This window comes from Cottoperca gobio, chromosome 12 (genome assembly GCF_900634415.1).
Source record: "Cottoperca gobio chromosome 12, fCotGob3.1, whole genome shotgun sequence".
NCBI lineage: Eukaryota > Metazoa > Chordata > Actinopteri > Perciformes > Bovichtidae > Cottoperca > Cottoperca gobio.
In genome coordinates this window covers 21,783,225-21,801,303 of record NC_041366.1, presented here as the reverse complement: position 1 = coordinate 21,801,303, position 18,079 = coordinate 21,783,225, and the positions used below count along the sequence as shown (strand labels likewise).

The following is an 18,079-nucleotide window of genomic DNA, read 5'->3' as shown; positions in this document are numbered from 1 at the left end:
AGGCACTTGGTTTTAAGGATCGGGATGCAATTACTGCACATTCACCTATAATGCAAACAAGTTTTGCAAATGGAAAGATATATTCTGTGAGTAATATGAATGTAGATGTTCTCACATGTTTATTTTTTAACTGAAGCTCTGTTAGTGTTCACAAACTTCTTGTTTATGCACATTTTTTACAAACTAAACTAGTACAACAGAATATACAAGAACACCTGTAGTAAATAACGTACAAACAGATGCAAAACACACACAAAAATCTAATTAAAAGTACATAAGTAAAGTCAATTCAGAAGGAAAAAGAGGAAACACTAAACCTCTCTAATCTGCACATTTAAAAGCGGTCCAATAAAAGATGACAGTTATCATTATTTGATAAGTTCTGTTGTTTTCCTGTGTTGTAGTAAACATTTCTTTGCTGATTAACTGTGAAAAAATACTATTATAACTGTCATCAAGAGGTATGAACTCCAAAACGTATCACTGATGTGCTGACTCCTTCTGTGCCAAATATTAATACACAAATTAATAAACCAATCTGGATAACAAAATAGGCTACAGCTGTCAATACAATCCGGTTCAACCTTATAGTATAGGAGCACATACTTGTCCAATAAAGCAGATTCTGGTGATGATTTATTCTTATTGAGATATTTGAAAAAAGAAGATAATTTCTAATTCACAGGAAGAGAGAAGTTGGAGCAGCTTCACAGATTGGTTGGTTCAATATAATTGAATTTTAGGTTGGAGGTGCAGTTCACGTGTGAACCTGCGGTGTCGCTGCTGAGCTGCAGCGCCGTAGCGACACCGGAAGCTGATGAGCTTTTTGTTTTCATTGATTTGAAACATGGCGTCTGAAGGAGAGGCGGGCACAGCTGCTACAACCGAACCGGAGACCGGAGACGGGTATGTGTCCTTCATGCCAGATCTTTTTGATTGTTACAAATGTGTAGGTCATAATTCGGATTATATGTGAACGTATAAACCTCTTGTATGCTCTTGTTTAGCCAGAAAAGCTGTTAGCAAACTGGCTTGCTAACGTTAGCACTCCACAGACTCACCAACTGAACCATAAACCGTTACAGTTTACTGCTCTTCCTGAGGAGAACACATCCAAATATCTGACAGATTAATGTTACCCCTGTGTGCTGGCAAACTATAAAGTCATAATGTTACTCTTTGTATGCGTTGATATGTCCCTCTGATACTCTTATATGTATATAAATCCCCTACGCCAGGGTCCGTTTGATTTATGTCAATTTTAGCGAACACAGTTTGTTTCTGATTGGTAGAAATAATCAGTTGTAAAAGAAGTATTCAGATAATTAACCTGAGTAAAATGAGTAATACCACAGTGTAGAAACTGTTACAAGTAAAAGTCCTGCTTTTAAAATTGTACTCAAATAAAAGTACAAAGGTATTAGCATAAAAACAGAAAATAGAAATGCAGTATATCCCTTTTTATAGAATAATCTATTTTATTGGATTATAAATATTGATGCAGTAATGTGTTCGTCACTTTAATGTTGAAGCTGGTAAAGGTGGAGATAACTTTAATTACTTTATATTGGCTACTGATGGGTAGCTTAGCCAATAAAGAATACAATATTAATGTATTTCTTGATTACATTTTGTATTAATAATCTAAATATGTAAAGTATTTAAAGTGATCAAATATATGAGTTGCAGTAAAACATACAATATGTTCCTTTGAAATGCATGAAACATGAAATATTTATTATATTTTTACTTTTTATATAGCACATAGATGCTAACATAGCAGAAACTCTATGTTCGGGGAAATAAAAGAATACTTTGTGCAAGTAGTTTATGTCGTCTCAAACAAACATGGACACTATCGCACTTCTCGGTACTTACCGCGTGTACATGGCTAAATATTGAGTCATCTGATTCATCTTTCTGTTGACTCTCAGGGATGCTGCATTTGGGGAACTACCCACCAGCATGGATACTGAATCATCAAATGGCAAAGAGGGAATGGTAACATTGTTCGATATTGTTATGACTTTGTGTGTTTTCTTTTATTGCATGTTGTTTGTGGCTTTGCTATAAATTATGATGCACATGCTGTTTTTTATAAGCAGACTTTGTCTCACAGGAAACGGCTGGTGAAGGCTCTGAGGCTGCTGATGCTCTGACTGGATCCGGAGATGAGGAGAGTGGGAGGCAGCTGGGAGAGGTGGAGCTGCAGTGTGCCTTGTGTATGAAGTGGTTCACTGCAGACACGTTTGCCATCGACACCGCGTATGTCAAGTAATTTGTCAGTGCAACATCAGCAGTTATGTGACGATATACAGATCTGATAGTTTTCATGATGTAATCTTTTCTCCTTCTCTGCAGGACCTGTCTTCCCTTCATGACTAATTATGTGTTTCACTGCAACGTGTGCCATCACAGCGGCAACACATACTTCCTCAGGAAACAAGCTAGTAGGTGTTCTGTGTGTTGCAATGTTTTAAAGTGACTCAGGACCCGTGTTGCTAACTTGGCCCCTTTCTCGCTAGATTTAGCGATTTATTCAGACCATGAGCAAAGATGCAATAAATATATTAAAATATACAATGTAATTAATTCCCAGTGCTGCTCAGAGTATTCTAAGTCCATGGCCAACAGCAGCAGAGCCCTCTCCTCTTGCAGTCTCTCCCTCGCTGCAGCCGATGCAACCACTGAGCTTTATGCAAATGAATGCATGACTGGCAACTGTTGGAGCTGGTGCTCGCTGCTTTCATGGGAAGAGAGTTGCTTTATTCTACAGCCATTACATTACAACATTTACTTCATAATGATAAGTTAAAGCAAAACACTTTAGCCTTTTGCCACCTTAACACAGCTGTGGATTTGAGCTTTGTTGCACTCAACTTTATAAACATTTCACAAACTAATGTTTCTGTCTGTTTTAGACCTGAAGGAGATGTGTCTCACAGCGCTGGCAAACCTGACATGGCGGTCCAGAACACATGACGAGCACCCAAAGACGATGTTCTCCAAAGACAAGGTGCGCATGACATGTTTTCACTTACCTAATATTTCCAATTTAGAGTTTTGTGAAATTCTACATACCGTCATTTATGGAATTAATTTAGTTTTTGTTTGTTTTTGTCTCTGCAGGATATCATCCCCTTCATTGACAAGTACTGGGAGTGCATGACGACTCGTCAGAGACCTGGGAAGCTCACCTGGCCCAACAACATCGTGAAGACGATGGTAATGTTGTGTGGAAACATAGTCCCTTACTCAGAGAACGTAGTAGATGCTGCTTTGAGTCCTTCATATGAATACTATTATACTATACTATACTATACTATACTATACTATACTATACTATACTATACTACTGCTGCTGCTACTACTACTGCTGCTGCTGCTACTACTGCTACTACTACTGCTACTACTACTGCTACTACTGCTGCTACTACTACTGCTGCTACTACTGCTGCTGCTGCTACTACTACTACTGCTGCTACTACTGCTGCTGCTGCTACTACTGCTACTACTACTGCTACTACTACTGCTGCAACTACTACTGCTACTACTACTGCTGCTACTACTGCTACTACTGCTACTACTACTGCTGCTACTACTGCTGCTGCTGCTGCTACTACTGCTGCTACTACTGCTGCTACTACTACTACTACTACTACTACTGCTGCTACTACTACTGCTGCTACTACTACTACTACTACTGCTGCTGCTACTACTACTGCTGCTACTACTACTACTGCTGCTACTACTACTGCTGCTAGCTACTACTGCTGCTACTACTGCTACAGTCTGTCGAGGCAGCCGCTGGGAACCTATATTGTGTTTTTGCAGCTCCCAACTTATGGAGGAAATCCCTACATGGATACAAACGTTACTAAAGTAAAAGTACTAGAATCAAAACTTAAAGTACCAACAGTGAATGTACTCATTCTGCAACAGAAGTGTTACCTTATTGTTATATGTGTTATATTATTGCATTGTTGGATGAATTAGATTATAATTATTGATACATGTATGTGTAGCACTTTGTTGCAGCTGGTAAAGGAGTTTAATCTGTAATAATGCAGGATGTAAGAAACAAAAGTTTTAAATAAATGAAGTAAAAGTGTTATGAGGATTGTAGTGGAGTAGAAGTATAAAATGGAAGTACAGTACCTCAAAATTGTCCTTGAGTGAATGTATTTAGTGATTTTCTTTGCTTATTACTGTTATTATAAAGTAATAGTTTTGCTTATCTTGCAGAGTAAAGAGCGAGATGTGTTCCTGGTGAAGGAGCACCCGGACCCCGGCAGTAAAGACCCGGAGGAGGAGTACCCCAAGTTTGGGCTGTTGGACCAGGTATTCCCTCCGCTGTTGTACTGCATGTAGGAGGAGCTTCCGCACTTGCGTCCAGTCTGCTACTTTATTATCTTCAGTTTAGATTCTGATGAAATAGTTTTGCCCCCGGAAACCTCTCGCCGCCGGCTGCTTCACATTCTCGTGGAAAGGAAGAATGTTTATATCTGAAGTCTAATTTCCGTGACTGTGCGTCTCGTGCAGGACCTGGGAAACATCGGACCCTCGTATGACTCGCAGAAACAGACGTCTGCTGCTCCCACTGCTGCTGGGCTCAATGGTGAGGATGTTGTCGTGCACATAATAAAACCCAAAGTTGCACCATTCTGTATCAACGAAGGCCAACTGGAGGAAATGTTTCACATCGCCACCCAGTTTAAAACCCCCCAAGAGTGAGAGCAAATGAAATGTGGTGATCATGGTGATTTTGTGCATTGTGTTCCAGGTGGATCTTCTTTCTCAGGTGAATATGTAGTGTGTTGGCATCTGGAGCTGATCAGTGTGTTTTTGTGTCTTGTAACCCTCTGGATGGAAGTTGGCCCTGAGGTTCCTCAATAAGCATCTTGTGGGCAACTTCATCCACGTCCAGTTGTACCCCCCCCCCTCCCGTCCCCGTCCCCCGTCTGCTCTCTGCATCTGTCCTCCCTCCCACAAGCTTTGCCCCCTTGCAGCGGTAACGTACCTTCTCGTGTCTGGCTTGCTGCTAACGGGCTCTGAAGTCCTAAAAAGTCCTCGCTGAAATGACGCTCTGGTCCTCCACGACACACGTGAGAGCCGGGTGCCATTTTTGTTTTGCCATTGGCTTTCATCCAATGCAAATTAGCCTCGTCGTCTCTCTTCCTTCTCCTTTTATTTGTATATCAGTCGAAGTGTAAAGGTGCAAAAGGTCCTGAGACTTCAGCTTTTTTGGTAGCTGGGAAGCTTGATGATTATTATTATTGTTATTATTAATATTATTCGTAGAATTAGACTCCAGTGGTGCTGCGGAGGATTGTTTCACACCAGTAACTCCGCAGCGTTTAAAGAAATAAAGAAAGAAATATAGATGTTGTCATTCACAAGATTCACATGTTTTCATCTAACCAAATATTCTGTTGAAGTTCTTATTCCAACATTTCCCCTTGCTCTCCTGTCTGCTGCACACGCCTGTATTTATTTCTTTTGACAGACTTTAAAAGCTTTGCTGGAAAACTTTAGCAGAAGCTGCGAGAGTAAAGAAACGAGACCTTCGGTGCAGCTCTACAGGATAATGAAGCCATTTCATTAAAATAAGTTAAAATGAAAGTAATGTATTGATTTAAACAGAGATACTGGAACTACTTAAGATGTGGAACATTTAACGTGTAAATATCTGAACTACATGACAAATAGAGAAACAGACGCTACAGTTGGGCAGGAGCATCAACGAGGAGAAATATAATTATTGTTTCTGTGCCTTGTCTTTGCTTTTTGAGTTGTTTGTAAGCAGTTACCAAATCATTCATTTTCTTTGCATTATACGATTACTTCATATATACAATGTTTCTGTCTAACCCGTGAGAAGTAGAGAATCTGATCCCGTTCAGTATCCCAGTATTATCCCAGTATTATCCCTGTACTATCCCAGTACTATGTATTATCCCAGTATTATGTATTATCCCAGTATTATCCCTGTACTATCCCAGTACTATGTATTATCCCAGTATTATGTATTATCCCAGTATTATCCCTGTACTATCCCAGTACTATGTATTATCCCAGTACTATGTACTGTCCCAGTATTATACCAGTATTATCCCTGTACTATCCCAGTACTATGTATTATCCCAGTATTATGTATTATCCCAGTATTATGTACTATCCCAGTCAGTGCTTCACAAGAGAGGGCGATGTGGTTTCACGTTGAAGAGGCTGATCGTGTTTGGAAAACGCCACGAGAACTAATTCCTGCCTTGTTGTGCCTGCTGTTTCCCCGTGTACACCAAACCTTTTAACCTGCTTTGACTTGTTGTTTAAGTCCCTGTACGTGTGCTGAGTGGCAGTCTCTGCGTTATTAGTGTGAATGAAGAAAAGACAAAGACATGAAAGTGTTTCTGATTTCAAACTAAGTTGTCTCATAGTCTGAAAAGTGTTTATGTGGAGAGGAAATGCAAGAAGTGCTTTTAAAGTACTCTGTCCTCTCCCCACGTTTAAACTGTACTCTGGAGACTAGTGTCCTGAGTACTGTACTGTCTTATTATTAATTGTGTGTGTGTGTGTGTGTGTGTGTGTGTGTGTGTGTGTGCGTGTGCGTCTTTATGTTCAGAAGTGTAATTTGTCTTGTGTTGTTTTGAAGGTGCTTTGGCTCCCGGCCCCGGAAAAGGTAGAGGAGCCAAACGTAAACAACAGCAGCAACAGGAGGGTGCTGCTGCGGGGGCGGCGAAGAGAACCCGAAGGTCAGAACACACACACACACACAGTTGCAGGTCTGCACTGAGGAATAACATAAATCAGGCTTTAGTGAGTTTTTCTTTTCTTTCGTCTGATTTCTGAAGAAATGTCCTCGTTAGTTTTTAATCATCTTGGTTTTTTTGACACCTTTTAGTTAATCTGTGCATTTTAATCTGAGTCCAAGGAAACTGTAACTAATTTATTCTAATAGTTTTAGTCAATTGATATTGAACGTTTCAGTCAATCAAGTCTCACAGAAACATCTCCGTCTCTTATATCTCCGAGCTCCTTAGTGCCTTAGCAGAGACTGCTCATTGTTCAAGTATCACCAGAGTCTTTTAAACTTGTACTCTTCCTCGCAGCGACCCCCTGTTCTCGGCGCAGCGCCTGCCTCCCCACGGTTACCCACTGGAGCATCCCTTTAACAAAGACGGGTACCGTTACATCCTGGCAGAGCCGGATCCTCACGCTCCAGACCCGGAGAAGCTGGAACTGGACTGCTGGGCCGGCAAACCCATCCCCGGTGATCTGTACCGGGCCTGTCTGTACGAAAGGGTGCTGCTGGCCTTACATGACAGAGGTACGCCACCGGGCTTTAACTACCAGCTTTCTCTCAGGCGTCTTTAGTCGTCGCAAAACAAATGATGTGTTGGTGTTGCAGCGCCTCAGCTGAAGATCTCTGACGACCGGCTGACGGTGACCGGGGAGAAGGGCTACTCCATGGTGCGAGCCTCCCACGGGATCCGGAAAGGCTCCTGGTACTTTGAGGTCACCGTTGAGGAAATGCCTTCGGAGACGGCAGCCAGGCTCGGCTGGTCTCAACCGCTCGGTCAGTGATGCTTCAGTGTTACGCAAACCTCTTTACATTTAGTGTGTGTGTGTGTGTGTGTGTGTGTGTGTGTGTGTGTCTGTGTCTTTTTAGGGCCAAAGTATCTTTCACGCGGTGCCTTAGGACAACAGGGAGCCTCATAACTTATTTAAATTGCTTTTAAACACGTGTATCATCTTCTATACCTTTTTTAAATCACAGATGCTTCCTGTAAACGACACACTCCTTTATTCTATTGCAGGCAACCTGCAGGCGCCGCTGGGCTACGACAAGTTCAGCTACTCGTGGCGCAGCAAGAAGGGCACAAAGTTTCACCAGTCGATCGGGAAGCATTACTCGTCGGGCTACGGTCAGGGAGACACGTTGGGCTTCTTCATCGAGCTACCCGACGCCACAGAGACGGCCAAGGCTCTGCCGGACACGTACAAGGACAAGGTGACACCTGGAACACGACGAGAGCTACTCCCATTAAACGCGTCGTCATGCTGGGTCCTGACCTCTGCTCTCTTTACAGGCGCTAATTAAGTTCAAGAGCTACTTGTACTTTGAGGAAAAGGATTATGTAGACAAAGCAGAGAAAAGTCTGAAGTCGATGAGCCCCAGCAAGGTGAGAAAACCTCTTTTAATACTCATGCTTTTAATTAAAAAGATATTATGTGTAAAAGTACCCTGAGAGATGTTAATGTTTTTTCAAACATTATGAAATTAATTTGTTTATATGACATTTCTTCAACTTTTCTTTATAGTTTTTTATTTTTCTTCTTTTGTTTTATTATATCTTTAATGTTTGTTAACGTTGTTCGTCCTGCTGATATATTTTGTGTTGATCAGTTTGAATTTGCTCTGTTCTGCTGTGAACTCGTGGATCCTGTTCTTCAGATGATATTCTTTAAGAACGGAGTGAGTCAAGGTGTCGCATTTGAGAACCTGTTTGAAGGCATGTACTTCCCCGCCATCTCACTCTACAAGAGCTGCACGGTCAGTACGCCTTTCATGGGGACCGTTCTTCTGCTTGCTCAGTTTCTTGTAAGCCAAACGTGTGTGTCCCCCCCCCCCCCCCCCCCCCCCCCCCTCCTTTCAGGTGTCGGTGAACTTTGGTCCACATTTCAAACACCCTCCGAAGGACCTGAAGTACCAGCCGGTGAGCTTTTGTGAAGGATCACTTCCTTTCCCTGAACACGTTACAAACCTTCAGGGTTATTATCGGCAACAAAAACTGAATCCAAATCTAATTGTGAACTCAAACTTAAGAAAAACTTTACTGAAACAATTGAATTTTTTTAAATAAAAAAGAGCATAAATGAGTTATTTGTGACGTTTAACCACAGAATTATAATGCACCTGACTCTCCAGGAGATGGCGCTCTGCTGCAACTATTTCACCATTAATCCCAGTTTGTTTGTCACATTTTAGTTTTGTGGAGTGAAACAACAAGAACATGATTTAAATATTAAAGTAGATTAAATGCTTTTAATCCAGGTCTGATCATTTTTAAATATTATTTAGTGTGATTTAGTGAAAGAACTCAAGTTGATCTGAACATTATGGCCTTTTCTACACATTTCTCCAAACACGTATTTAAATACTTCTTAGACATTACACAACAACAAAACTAAAATTAAACCAACTTTCTAACGTCTCTCTGACGTCTCTCTGACGTCTCTCTGACGTCTCTCTGACGTCTCACTAACGTCTCTCTGACGTCTCTCTGACGTCTCTCTGACGTCTCACTGACGTCTCACTGACGTCTCTCTGACGTCTCTCTAACGTCTCACTAACGTCTCTCTAACGTCTCTCTCACGTCTCTCTGACGTCTCTCTGACGTCTCTCTAACGTCTCTCTGACGTCTCTCTAACGTGTCTCTAACGTCTCACTAACGTCTCTAACGTCTCACTAACGTCTCTAACGTCTCTCTAACGTCTCTCTAACGTCTCTCTAACGTCTCACTAACGTCTCTAACGTCTCACTAACGTCTCTCTAACGTCTCTCTAACGTCTCTCTAACGTCTCTCTAACGTCTCTCTAACGTCTCACTAACGTCTCTAACGTCTCACTAACGTCTCACTGACGTCTCTCTGATGTCTCACTAACGTCTCACTAACGTCTCTCTGATGTCTCACTAACGTCTCACTAACGTCTCTCTGACGTCTCTCTGACGTCTCACTAACGTCTCACTAACGTCTCTCTGATGTCTCACTAACGTCTCTCTAACGTCTCTCTAACGTCTCTCTGACGTCTCACTAACGTCTCTCTAACGTCTCTCTAACGTCTCTCTAACGTCTCTCTAACGTCTCTCTGACGTCTCTCTGATGTCTCACTAACGTCTCACTAACGTCTCTCTAACGTCTCTCTGATGTCTCACTAACGTCTCTCTAACGTCTCTCTGATGTCTCACTAACGTCTCTCTAACGTCTCTCTGATGTCTCACTAACGTCTCACTAACGTCTCTCTGACGTCTCTCTGATGTCTCACTAACGTCTCACTAACGTCTCTAACGTCTCACTAACGTCTCACTAACGTCTCTCTAACGTCTCACTAACGTCTCTCTAACGTCTCTCTGATGTCTCACTAACGTCTCACTAACGTCTCTCTGACGTCTCTCTGATGTCTCACTAACGTCTCACTAACGTCTCTCTAACGTCTCTCTGATGTCTCACTAACGTCTCTCTAACGTCTCTCTGATGTCTCACTAACGTCTCACTAACGTCTCTCTAACGTCTCTCTGATGTCTCACTAACGTCTCACTAACGTCTCTCTGACGTCTCTCTGATGTCTCACTAACGTCTCTAACGTCTCTAACGTCTCTCTAACGTCTCACTAACGTCTCTAACGTCTCACTAACGTCTCACTAACGTCTCTCTAACGTCTCTCTAACGTCTCTCTGACGTCTCACTAACGTCTCACTGACGTCTCACTAACGTCTCACTAACGTCTCACTAACGTCTCACTAACGTCTCACTAACGTCTCTCTGACGTCTCTCTGATGTCTCACTAACGTCTCACTAACGTCTCTCTGACGTCTCTCTGACGTCTCACTAACGTCTCACTAACGTCTCACTAACGTCTCACTGACGTCTCACTAACGTCTCTCTAACGTCTCACTAACGTCTCTCTGATGTCTCACTAACGTCTCTCTAACGTCTCTCTGATGTCTCACTAACGTCTCTCTAACGTCTCTCTGATGTCTCACTAACGTCTCACTAACGTCTCTCTGACGTCTCTCTGATGTCTCACTAACGTCTCTAACGTCTCACTAACGTCTCTCTAACGTGTCTCTAACGTCTCACTAACGTCTCTAACGTCTCACTAACGTCTCTGACGTCTCACTAACGTCTCTGACGTCTCACTAACGTCTCTCTAACGTCTCACTAACGTCTCACTAACGTCTCTCTGATGTCTCACTAACGTCTCACTAACGTCTCTCTGACGTCTCTCTGATGTCTCACTAACGTCTCTAACGTCTCACTAACGTCTCTCTAACGTGTCTCTAACGTCTCACTAACGTCTCTAACGTCTCACTAACGTCTCTGACGTCTCACTAACGTCTCTGACGTCTCACTAACGTCTCTCTAACGTCTCACTAACGTCTCACTAACGTCTCTCTGATGTCTCACTAACGTCTCACTAACGTCTCTAACGTCTCACTAACGTCTCTCTAACGTCTCTCTAACGTCTCTAACGTCTCTCTAACGTCTCTCTAACGTCTCTCTAACGTCTCACTAACGTCTCACTGACGTCTCTCTGACGTCTCTCTGACGTCTCTCTGATGTCTCACTAACGTCTCACTAACGTCTCTCTGACGTCTCTCTGATGTCTCACTAACGTCTCTCTGATGTCTCACTAACGTCTCACTAACGTCTCTCTGACGTCTCTCTGATGTCTCACTAACGTCTCACTAACGTCTCTCTGATGTCTCTCTGATGTCTCACTAACGTCTCACTGACGTCTCTCTGACGTCTCTCTGACGTCTCTCTGATGTCTCACTAACGTCTCACTAACGTCTCTCTGACGTCTCTCTGATGTCTCACTAACGTCTCTCTGATGTCTCACTAACGTCTCACTAACGTCTCTCTGACGTCTCTCTGATGTCTCACTAACGTCTCACTAACGTCTCTCTGATGTCTCTCTGATGTCTCACTAACGTCTCACTAACGTCTCTCTAACGTCTCTCTGATGTCTCACTAACGTCTCTCTAACGTCTCTCTGATGTCTCACTAACGTCTCACTAACGTCTCTCTGACGTCTCTCTGATGTCTCACTAACGTCTCACTAACGTCTCTAACGTGTCTCTAACGTCTCACTAACGTCTCTAACGTCTCACTAACGTCTCACTAACGTCTCACTAACGTCTCACTAACGTCTCTCTAACGTCTCACTAACGTCTCACTAACGTCTCACTAACGTCTCTCTAACGTCTCTCTGATGTCTCACTAACGTCTCACTGACGTCTCTCTGACGTCTCTCTGATGTCTCACTAACGTCTCACTAACGTCTCTCTGATGTCTCACTAACGTCTCACTGACGTCTCTCTGACGTCTCTCTGACGTCTCACTAACGTCTCACTAACGTCTCACTAACGTCTCACTAACGTCTCTCTAACGTCTCACTAACGTCTCACTAACGTCTCACTAACGTCTCTCTAACGTCTCTCTGATGTCTCACTAACGTCTCTAACGTCTCACTAACGTCTCACTAACGTCTCTCTAACGTCTCACTGACGTCTCTCTGATGTCTCTCTAACGTCTCTCTGACGTCTCTCTAACGTCTCTCTAACGTCTCTCTAACGTCTCTCTAACGTCTCTCTAACGTCTCTCTGACGTCTCACTGACGTCTCTCTAACGTCTCTCTAACATCTCTCTAACGTCTCACTAACGTCTCTCTAACGTCTCTCTAACGTCTCTCTAACGTCTCACTGACGTCTCTCTGATGTCTCTCTAACGTCTCTCTAACGTCTCTCCTGACGTCTCTCTGACGTCTCTCTGACGTCTCTCTGACGTCTCTCTGACGTCTCTCTGATGTCTCACTAACGTCTCACTAACGTCTCTCTGACGTCTCTCTGATGTCTCACTAACGTCTCTCTGATGTCTCACTAACGTCTCACTAACGTCTCTCTGACGTCTCTCTGATGTCTCACTAACGTCTCACTAACGTCTCTCTGATGTCTCTCTGATGTCTCACTAACGTCTCACTAACGTCTCACTAACGTCTCACTAACGTCTCTCTGACGTCTCTCTGATGTCTCACTAACGTCTCACTAACGTCTCTCTAACGTCTCTCTGATGTCTCACTAACGTCTCACTAACGTCTCTCTAACGTCTCTCTGATGTCTCACTAACGTCTCTCTAACGTCTCTCTGATGTCTCACTAACGTCTCACTAACGTCTCTAACGTGTCTCTAACGTCTCACTAACGTCACTAACGTCTCTAACGTCTCACTAACGTCTCACTAACGTCTCTCTAACGTCTCACTAACGTCTCACTAACGTCTCACTAACGTCTCTCTAACGTCTCTCTGATGTCTCACTAACGTCTCACTGACGTCTCTCTGACGTCTCTCTGATGTCTCACTAACGTCTCACTAACGTCTCTAACGTCTCACTAACGTCTCTCTAACGTCTCTCTAACGTCTCTCTAACGTCTCTCTAACGTCTCTCTGACGTCTCTCTGACGTCTCACTGACGTCTCTCTAACGTCTCTCTAACATCTCTCTAACGTCTCACTAACGTCTCTCTAACGTCTCTCTAACGTCTCTCTAACGTCTCACTGACGTCTCTCTGATGTCTCTCTAACGTCTCTCTAACGTCTCTCTAACGTCTCACTAACGTCTCTCTAACGTCTCTCTAACGTCTCACTGACGTCTCTCTGATGTCTCTCTAACGTCTCTCTAACGTCTCTCTGACGTCTCTCTGACGTCTCTCTGACGTCTCTCTAACGTCTCACTAACGTCTCACTGACGTCTCTCTAACGTCTCACTAACGTCTCTCTAACGTCTCACTAACGTCTCTCTAACGTCTCTCTGACGTCTCACTGACGTCTCTCTAACGTCTCTCTAACATCTCTCTAACGTCTCACTAACGTCTCTCTAACGTCTCTCTAACGTCTCTCTAACGTCTCACTGACGTCTCTCTGATGTCTCTCTAACGTCTCTCTGACGTCTCTCTGACGTCTCTCTGACGTCTCTCTAACGTCTCACTAACGTCTCACTAACGTCTCACTAACGTCTCTCTGACGTCTCTCTGACGTCTCTCTGATGTCTCACTAACGTCTCACTAACGTCTCTAACGTCTCTCTAACGTCTCTCTAACGTCTCTCTAACGTCTCTCTAACGTCTCACTAACGTCTCACTAACGTCTCACTAACGTCTCTCTAACGTCTCTCTAACGTCTCACTAACGTCTCACTAACGTCTCTCTAACGTCTCTCTGATGTCTCACTAACGTCTCACTGACGTCTCTCTGACGTCTCTCTGATGTCTCACTAACGTCTCACTAACGTCTCTCTAACGTCTCTCTGATGTCTCACTAACGTCTCACTAACGTCTCTCTAACGTCTCTCTGATGTCTCACTAACGTCTCACTAACGTCTCTCTAACGTCTCTCTGATGTCTCACTAACGTCTCACTAACGTCTCTCTGACGTCTCTCTGATGTCTCACTAACGTCTCTAACGTCTCACTAACGTCTCTCTAACGTGTCTCTAACGTCTCACTAACGTCTCTAACGTCTCACTAACGTCTCTAACGTCTCACTAACGTCTCTCTAACGTCTCTCTAACGTCTCTCTAACGTCTCACTGACGTCTCACTGACGTCTCACTGACGTCTCACTAACGTCTCTCTGATGTCTCACTAACGTCTCACTGACGTCTCTCTGATGTCTCACTAACGTCTCACTAACGTCTCTCTAACGTCTCTCTGATGTCTCACTAACGTCTCTCTAACGTCTCTCTGATGTCTCACTAACGTCTCACTAACGTCTCACTAACGTCTCTCTGACGTCTCTCTGATGTCTCACTAACGTCTCTAACGTCTCACTAACGTCTCTCTAACGTGTCTCTAACGTCTCACTAACGTCTCTAACGTCTCACTAACGTCTCTAACGTCTCACTAACGTCTCTCTAACGTCTCTCTGACGTCTCACTAACGTCTCTCTGACGTCTCTCTGATGTCTCACTAACGTCTCACTAACGTCTCTCTGATGTCTCTCTAACGTCTCTCTAACGTCTCACTAACGTCTCACTAACGTCTCTAACGTCTCACTAACGTCTCTCTAACGTCTCTCTAACGTCTCACTGACGTCTCTCTGATGTCTCTCTAACGTCTCTCTGACGTCTCACTGACGTCTCTCTAACGTCTCTCTAACGTCTCACTAACGTCTCTCTGACGTCTCTCTGACGTCTCACTGACGTCTCTCTAACGTCTCTCTAACGTCTCACTAACGTCTCACTAACGTCTCACTAACGTCTCTCTGACGTCTCTCTGACGTCTCTCTGATGTCTCACTAACGTCTCACTAACGTCTCTAACGTCTCTCTGACGTCTCTCTGACGTCTCACTGACGTCTCTCTAACGTCTCTCTAACGTCTCACTAACGTCTCACTAACGTCTCTCTGACGTCTCTCTGACGTCTCTCTGATGTCTCACTAACGTCTCACTAACGTCTCTAACGTCTCTCTAACGTCTCTCTAACGTCTCTCTAACGTCTCTCTAACGTCTCTCTAACGTCTCACTAACGTCTCACTAACGTCTCTCTAACGTCTCTCTGATGTCTCACTAACGTCTCTCTGACGTCTCTCTGATGTCTCACTAACGTCTCACTAACGTCTCTCTAACGTCTCTCTGATGTCTCACTAACGTCTCACTAACGTCTCTCTAACGTCTCTCTGATGTCTCACTAACGTCTCACTAACGTCTCTCTAACGTCTCTCTGATGTCTCACTAACGTCTCACTAACGTCTCTCTGACGTCTCTCTGATGTCTCACTAACGTCTCACTAACGTCTCTCTAACGTGTCTCTAACGTCTCACTAACGTCTCTAACGTCTCACTAACGTCTCTAACGTCTCACTAACGTCTCTCTAACGTCTCTCTAACGTCTCTCTAACGTCTCACTGACGTCTCACTGACGTCTCACTGACGTCTCACTAACGTCTCTCTGATGTCTCACTAACGTCTCACTAACGTCTCTCTGACGTCTCTCTGATGTCTCACTAACGTCTCACTAACGTCTCTCTAACGTCTCACTAACGTCTCTCTAACGTCTCACTAACGTCTCTCTAACGTCTCACTAACGTCTCACTAACGTCTCTCTAACGTCTCTCTGATGTCTCACTAACGTCTCTCTAACGTCTCTCTGATGTCTCACTAACGTCTCACTAACGTCTCACTAACGTCTCTCTGACGTCTCTCTGATGTCTCACTAACGTCTCTAACGTCTCACTAACGTCTCTCTAACGTGTCTCTAACGTCTCACTAACGTCTCTAACGTCTCACTAACGTCTCTAACGTCTCACTAACGTCTCTCTAACGTCTCTCTAACGTCTCACTGACGTCTCACTGACGTCTCACTGACGTCTCACTAACGTCTCTCTAACGTCTCACTAACGTCTCACTAACGTCTCACTAACGTCTCACTAACGTCTCTCTGACGTCTCTCTGATGTCTCACTAACGTCTCACTAACGTCTCTCTGATGTCTCTCTAACGTCTCTCTAACGTCTCACTAACGTCTCACTGACGTCTCACTGACGTCTCTCTAACGTCTCACTAACGTCTCACTAACGTCTCTCTGACGTCTCTCTGACGTCTCTCTGACGTCTCACTAACGTCTCACTAACGTCTCTCTAACGTCTCACTAACGTCTCTCTAACGTCTCTCTAACGTCTCTCTAACGTCTCTCTAACGTCTCACTAACGTCTCTCTAACGTCTCTCTAACGTCTCACTAACGTCTCTAACGTCTCACTAACGTCTCTCTAACGTCTCTCTAACGTCTCTCTGACGTCTCACTGACGTCTCTCTAACGTCTCTCTAACGTCTCACTAACGTCTCTCTAACGTCTCTCTGACGTCTCACTGACGTCTCTCTAACGTCTCTCTAACGTCTCACTAACGTCTCTCTAACGTCTCTCTAACGTCTCTCTAACGTCTCACTGACGTCTCTCTGATGTCTCACTGACGTCTCTCTAACGTCTCTCTAACGTCTCACTAACGTCTCTCTGACGTCTCTCTGACGTCTCACTGACGTCTCTCTAACGTCTCTCTAACGTCTCACTAACGTCTCTCTAACGTCTCTCTAACGTCTCTCTGACGTCTCACTGACGTCTCTCTAACGTCTCTCTAACGTCTCACTAACGTCTCTCTAACGTCTCTCTAACGTCTCTCTAACGTCTCACTGACGTCTCTCTGATGTCTCACTGACGTCTCTCTAACGTCTCTCTAACGTCTCACTAACGTCTCTCTAACGTCTCTCTGACGTCTCACTAACGTCTCTCTAACGTCTCTCTAACGTCTCACTAACGTCTCTCTAACGTCTCTCTAACGTCTCTCTAACGTCTCACTGACGTCTCTCTAACGTCTCACTAACGTCTCTCTAACGTCTCACTAACGTCTCACTAACGTCTCTCTAACGTCTCTCTAACGTCTCACTAACGTCTCTCTAACGTCTCTCTAACGTCTCTCTAACGTCTCACTGACGTCTCTCTGATGTCTCTCTAACGTCTCTCTAACGTCTCTAACTCGGTTAAAGTTTGATCTTCTGTTTCTTTGTCTCAGATGAGCGACATGGGCTGGGGAGCCGTGATCGAGCACACGCTGGCTGACATGCTGTACCACGTGGAGACGGACGTGGACGGACGGCGCAGCCCTCCATGGGAGGGGTGAACACGGCTTGAGCTAGATACGCGTGCACCCCCGCCCCCCCACACACACACACAGTGAAAGCACCACACGCTGCAGGGAACTGTAGCTCAAAGAAGTTGTGGCTGATTTCCACTCTTGTGATATTAGTTTAGCAAGAAAGGAAGTTAAAAACGAATAAATAATAATAATGATCCCCGAGCTGGTGACGGACGCTGCATATCGTTTGTTAACATTCCACTCTGAACATTTGACGTCCAACTTATTTTTGGTGCTTTGCTTTAAAATGTGTATTTTGAAGTTCTTGTTCTGCTGAGATGTCGCTGGTGTTGAACCTCAGACTCTTCATCTGTCGACAGCTGATTCTGCATCTCATTTTACTTGTTTTACAATGCGTGTCAGTTATTTACTGTTTTATACTCTGGGTTAAATAAAGAAAAATGCTACATGGACAAAGTTGAACTCATTATTGAAATCTGGATTTTAAACAAAGAATCGTGCGTCTGACATTAAACCTGCAACAACTTCCTGCTCCTCTTTTATTATTAATTAATCGGTTGATTATTCTCTCAATGTCTGTAATATGTCCTTTACAAGTTTAAATTGACGTCTTGTTTTGTATCACCAACAACGTAAAACCCAAAGATATTTAAGATA

At 43.9% G+C, this 18,079-nt stretch overlaps 1 protein-coding gene across 2 annotated transcripts; it reads left to right on the top strand.

The window, feature by feature from the left end:
• The first annotated feature begins 819 nt into the window (after nucleotides 1–819).
• ash2l (ash2 like, histone lysine methyltransferase complex subunit) lies at nucleotides 820–17,878 on the top strand. 2 transcript variants are annotated; one of them, XM_029444732.1, is made up of 17 exons: nucleotides 820–906; nucleotides 1,935–2,001; nucleotides 2,120–2,265; nucleotides 2,362–2,450; nucleotides 2,922–3,016; nucleotides 3,130–3,225; nucleotides 4,246–4,341; nucleotides 4,543–4,618; nucleotides 4,784–4,801; nucleotides 6,653–6,752; nucleotides 7,110–7,327; nucleotides 7,409–7,576; nucleotides 7,818–8,011; nucleotides 8,091–8,183; nucleotides 8,456–8,554; nucleotides 8,658–8,717; nucleotides 17,339–17,878. In XM_029444732.1, the coding sequence occupies exons 1-17, from the start codon at nucleotides 848–850 to the stop codon at nucleotides 17,444–17,446; spliced, it is 1,782 nt and encodes a 593-aa protein (XP_029300592.1). In that variant the 5' UTR covers nucleotides 820–847; the 3' UTR covers nucleotides 17,447–17,878. The 2 variants fall into 2 exon arrangements, with proteins under 2 accessions (XP_029300592.1, XP_029300593.1); XM_029444733.1 differs by lacking the exon at nucleotides 4,784–4,801.
• The last annotated feature ends 201 nt before the right edge of the window (nucleotides 17,879–18,079 follow it).

Bases quoted from the DNA above. Each gene is read 5' to 3' on its own strand.
- ash2l (XM_029444732.1), top strand. From the start codon at position 848: ATGGCGTCTGAAGGAGAGGCGGGCACAGCTGCTACAACCGAACCGGAG. The intron at 2,002-2,119 runs GTAACATTGTTC...TTTGTCTCACAG, and splicing joins CAAATGGCAAAGAGGGAATG to GAAACGGCTGGTGAAGGCTC. The intron at 2,266-2,361 runs GTATGTCAAGTA...CCTTCTCTGCAG, and splicing joins ACGTTTGCCATCGACACCGC to GACCTGTCTTCCCTTCATGA.